Source organism: Solanum tuberosum, unplaced genomic scaffold (assembly GCF_000226075.1).
Source record: "Solanum tuberosum cultivar DM 1-3 516 R44 unplaced genomic scaffold, SolTub_3.0 scf00336, whole genome shotgun sequence".
In the NCBI taxonomy this organism is placed as follows: domain Eukaryota; kingdom Viridiplantae; phylum Streptophyta; class Magnoliopsida; order Solanales; family Solanaceae; genus Solanum; species Solanum tuberosum.
In genome coordinates this window covers 303,877-308,920 of record NW_006239257.1, presented here as the reverse complement: position 1 = coordinate 308,920, position 5,044 = coordinate 303,877, and the positions used below count along the sequence as shown (strand labels likewise).

Genomic DNA, 5,044 nt, shown 5'->3' with positions numbered 1-5,044 from the left:
AAAAAAAATATATTTTCAATTTCAAAAATTATTTTCTACCCTAGTAAAAATAAAAGATATTTCTCAAAAAAAAAAAAATCATTCATAAATCAAACACTAAAAATCTTTTCCGGAAAATATTTTCTACTCACCAACCAAACATGAGAAAATAAGTCAAAAATCAACTTATTTTCCAGGAAAACATTTTCCTTCATACCAAACACACCCTAGGTCACTGGACTTTTTCCTTGGTCATAACTTGTGTCTCGAACCTAATTTCTTTTATCTTCAGACATATCTTGTGACACTACACTTATGCATTGAGGCATAACTTCTGCCTTAGTCATAATTTCTTTAAAAAAAACATAATGTGACACCTGAATTTTTTTTGAATTTTTAAAAAGACACATTAATTATGCGGACGTCCTATTACCCCACTAAACAATTTTGAACCGATATTATTACGCCATTTTTTATCCACCTGACATAGAGAGTGTGTACACTCTCTCAAAGAGAGTGAGCAACCTAAAATAACTAATATAATTTTATTTTTACAAGTATTTTATTATATACTATATTTTCTTATTTTTCTTATTATTTTAACTTATTTTCCATTTTATTTTTTCTCTTTCTTTCTTTTTCTTCTTCAAAAATTCATTGTCATCTCCATTGAAGTTTCTCACTTTCAATGTCACCATTTTTACCACAACTTCACCTTCTTCTTGTTTTACTACTATTAGTTTTACTCTCTTTAATTTTAAAACTTTATCTAAATATGTTCTTACTTTTCGAATAATTTGATAAACCCATTAGATTTCAAGTAGATGATTAGGAAGTATCATATAATTTTTTTTATTCGATTTTAGTTAAGTTCTTTCAATTTTTGGGGAATTCATCGATCCTCTTAAAATTATCATTTCTAATTTTGAAGTTATATGAAAAGGAGTAATTGATGATACCTTCAAAATTTTAAATTTTCTTAGAAAAATAATTAGTTTTGTTATCAATAATTCAATAAATTCAAGAAAATAGTATGAATTTGATTTTATAAAATAGTATGCTAAGATATTTGGTCTTTTAAATCAGCTATTATTATTTTATTTTTAAAAAAGATTATATTACTCTTACTAAAAAATGCTATTTTTTCTATTCATTTTATAAGTGACCATCAAGAAATCTTAATTATTTGTTATTGGGGTGAAGGTAAATGTCTGGAATTGCAAAAATTCACTTTCTTCTAATACATATGGTTGTAAATTGAAATTAGTTAATACTATGACATTTATGCCCATTGATTCAAAATCAAAAAATTATCTCTATCTTGAAGAGAAAATGACAAAAATGGTCCCTTATCTACGATGGTAGACTCAAAATAGTCACTTTAAGTATTAGAATTTAAGCATTTTTTGTCTTTTAAATTTATTAAAAGTGAGCACTTTTAATCTTTATAAGGTATTTACCAAATTTTAATTGTTAAATTCAATTGGAATTGTGAAAATATAACGTATATAACAGGGACTCACATTTGGAAGTACAAATTTTGTAGTTTATGTTATTTTTTGTTCTATTTAAGAGTCTGATTCAATTTTTGTGGCTCAATTTTTGTTATTAATTTGTCTATTTAGTGTTTGGTGTATTTTTATAATATTGCGAATTTTGTAGTAATATGTAGGCTATTTTGGAAATGCTGTGCATTTTAACTGTATAAAAAATGAAAAAGTAATAATTAAATAGTAGCATTATCTTAATGGAAAAACAGGAGGTATAGCCTTCTATATATAGACATGTGAGGCATGAGCCATAATAAGTATAAGTGAATTGTCGTCAGTTTAGGGTTGTGGAACTGCCAATATTGAGAGATGACAAAACTTGAAGTAGTATCAACATGTGTAATTAGGTCCCAAAAATCCATAGAAAAAAAAATCGAGTTAACTCCATGGGATCTTCAACTCCGATCCTATCCAAAAAGGATTAGTTTTTCGTAAACCAAAACAATCATCAGAAATTATTATGAATCGCCTAAAAATTTCACTCTCTAATACTCTAAACTATTTTCCTGTCCTCGCGGGTCGACTTGTTGCTAGTAAAAACAGTGATGATGATGACACCTTATCTTTCTTTGTTGATTGCAGCAATGAAGGAGCTGAATTCACACATGTCACTGCAGTACCTGACTTGAATGTGGCTGATATCTTGGAACAAACTTACGTCCCAAAGATTGTCAAGTATTTTTTTCCACTCAATGGAGTACGCAACTATGAAGGTTAGTTAATATAATAATAATGTACTTTGTGATTATTCATCTTAATTAATTACTATATATATATTGTAGGTGTTTCGAAACCATTGTTGGCCGTTCAAGTGACTGAGCTAGTGGACGGAATCTTCATTGGTTGCACTATCAATCATTGTGTAGCAGATGGGACTTCATTTTGGCATTTCTTCAATTGTTGGTCTGAAATAACACGCAATAGCAATTCTAAGCTTATTGTTAATAAACCACCGGTTCTGGATCGTTGGTTTCCTGAATTTGTTGCTAGTCCAATTCATGTACAGAAACATGATGTACATGAAGATGAATATGATGTACCTTTGTTAGAAGAAAGAGTTTTCCATTTTAGCAAGGAGAACATAGCTCACCTCAAAGCCAAAGCCAATTCTAAATATGGAAACGACGACCAAAATATAATTTGTATCTCTTCATTACAAGCTCTTTTGGCTCATCTCTGGCAATCTGTTATCCGTTGCCGTAACGCTGACGAAAATTTTAGTTTCAAATTACTTATAGGTGCAAGGCCAAGGCTTCAGCCGCCTTTACCTCAAGGCTATTTTGGAAATGCTGTGCATTTTGTCAACATCACAACCACCGCTAGGGAGATATTGGAGCATGATTCAGGTTGGGCTGCTTTGCAAATGAATAAGGTAGTATCCACGCAAACCCATGAAGAAGTTATGAATTTTTACCAAAGTTGGGTGAAGAATCCAAAAATAGTGAAAAAGAGTGAAGTGGTTTCTAATAGCTTGATTGCTAGCAGCTCGCCGCATTTCAATGTGTACGACAGTGATTTTGGATGGGGGAGACCTGTTGCTGTCAGAAGTGGTGCTGGCAACAAACATGATGGGAAAATTACAATCTTTTGTGGTGCAGAACAAGCAAGTATCGACATTCAAGCTTGTTTGACCCCTCAAACTTTGCATGCCATGGGATACGATACTAAATTCATGGCAGCTGTTACTAAAATTCATGACATCGTTTAAGCTAATTACATTATTATTATTATTATTATTATTATTATTATAATGGAGATGCTTTAATTTGAATCTGTTAATTTCTCCATAATTATTTATATCTATGGATTATCTTTTGTTTATTTATTTAAATATTGTATGGTTGTTTATTAATATTTTGACGGATATAATAAATTAAGTTATGTCAAGAAATTATTATTGTTATATGAGATAAAAAAAATTTGTTCAAAATAAATATCTATTAATTGTGATATATTAATAAAGATATATTTATTTTATCATTAACCTGTATGTCACGACTCAGACCGTCGTGATTGGCACCCACACTAACCCTCTGGTGGGAGAACCATTACTACAACCCAAACAAACAAATTTTATGAAAACTAAGGCATTTAAAGTACAGAAGCAGGTTTAAATGACAATAAAAAATACGGAGTTCCCATTTAAACAATTAACTTAACCAAACTAATGCGGAAGAACAACCCCTAGAACCTGAAAGTCAATGTACCAAAACTCTACTAACGACAAGTCTAAGAACAAGGGGTACAACAGGACCCTTTCGACGTTGCACAAAAGCCATTACTTTACGTTCAGCTAGCACTAAAAAGGCTACTCCTAGTAGAAGTGGTAGAATTATTCCAAGTATTTCAGCTGGAACAGCTATGTACATTTTTTTTAAGTCTGAGTCCGAAAAGAGTGGACTTAAACAAGAAAGATCCATGGCAACTCGAAAGAACTGGCTCACCTTTGAATCCGATCACGCTCAATAGTCACCTAGCTGAGATCTATCAATAGCCGCCTGAAGATGCCCTATACTCAACAAGAAAGAGAAAATGCAGTATCAATACACAACCACAGCGTATTGGTAGGATCACGCGGCTATCCCATTAAGTGTAACATACATTAGTCAATACAACAATATGATCACATGCACATTCGAACATATACAATATCATCAACATATACGAACAATGAACAACTTCACGATTCTCACATATCACAGTTATATCAATTTAGAGCAACATACTGTCCTCCAATATCAATCATCATTACATATGAACGAACTCATCACAAGTAGATACACAACACAATTCAATGGTCCTCTCATGAAACCCAAATCCAGACAGTTAGCATACCGGTTCATGGTACCCGATCCAAGTTAGTGTGCGCCGGAATGTGGCAACCGATCCAATGTTTATGCCGTAACGTGGCAATCGATCATATATTTATGCCGGAACGTGGCAACTGATCCCAATTAGTTATGCCAGAACATGGAAACCGATCCATTCAACACACCACAATCACAATCACAAGTATATCCTCAAGATCATACAATTAAGTCATGATTTCATGGTAATCATCATTCATCTATCTCTTTTACAACAAGTGTGATAAATAATGCAACATTCATATACATACATGTATCATAATGAAGCAAGAATACATATACATTAAACAATCATAGAATCACAACCATCACCTACCTCGAATCCAAGCTTGAATCCTTTAAGGCACTTGAATCTTCCCTTTCCGGATTCTTTCCGCTTGTTCGTGGTCTAAAAACATACAATTAACGCAAGGATCAACAATCAAAGGTCTAATTATCCGAATTATAACAAACCTAATAACCCTAGACCAAGCCCATGATCCTAATACCGAATTTAGGGTTGTTTCCACCATAAAATCTATATAAAAAAAAACCTCCCCCATCCATATTTATCCATTCTATTACGTTCCACGGATCGAAAAATGGATTCGGGGAGTGAAAAGCTTACCTTTAGCCTCAAGAATGGTGAAAAATGAGTAGGAGTCGCCT

General features: G+C 32.3%; 1 protein-coding gene across 1 annotated transcript; it reads left to right on the top strand.

Annotated features, from left to right (window-relative positions):
* The first annotated feature begins 1,961 nt into the window (after positions 1 to 1,961).
* Positions 1,962 to 3,260, top strand: LOC102593304 (uncharacterized acetyltransferase At3g50280-like). The gene is made up of 2 exons (XM_015315031.1): positions 1,962 to 2,242; positions 2,312 to 3,260. The coding sequence occupies exons 1-2, from the start codon at positions 1,990 to 1,992 to the stop codon at positions 3,235 to 3,237; spliced, it is 1,179 nt and encodes a 392-aa protein (XP_015170517.1). The 5' UTR covers positions 1,962 to 1,989; the 3' UTR covers positions 3,238 to 3,260.
* Positions 3,261 to 5,044: the final 1,784 nt, after the last annotated feature.

What these genes read in the sequence shown, in the direction of transcription:
- LOC102593304 (XM_015315031.1), top strand. Translation starts at nt 1,990, where the DNA reads ATGAATCGCCTAAAAATTTCACTCTCTAATACTCTAAACTATTTTCCT. An exon ending in TGGAGTACGCAACTATGAAG is followed by an intron (nt 2,243 to 2,311) that starts GTTAGTTAATAT and finishes TATATATTGTAG; the next exon opens with GTGTTTCGAAACCATTGTTG.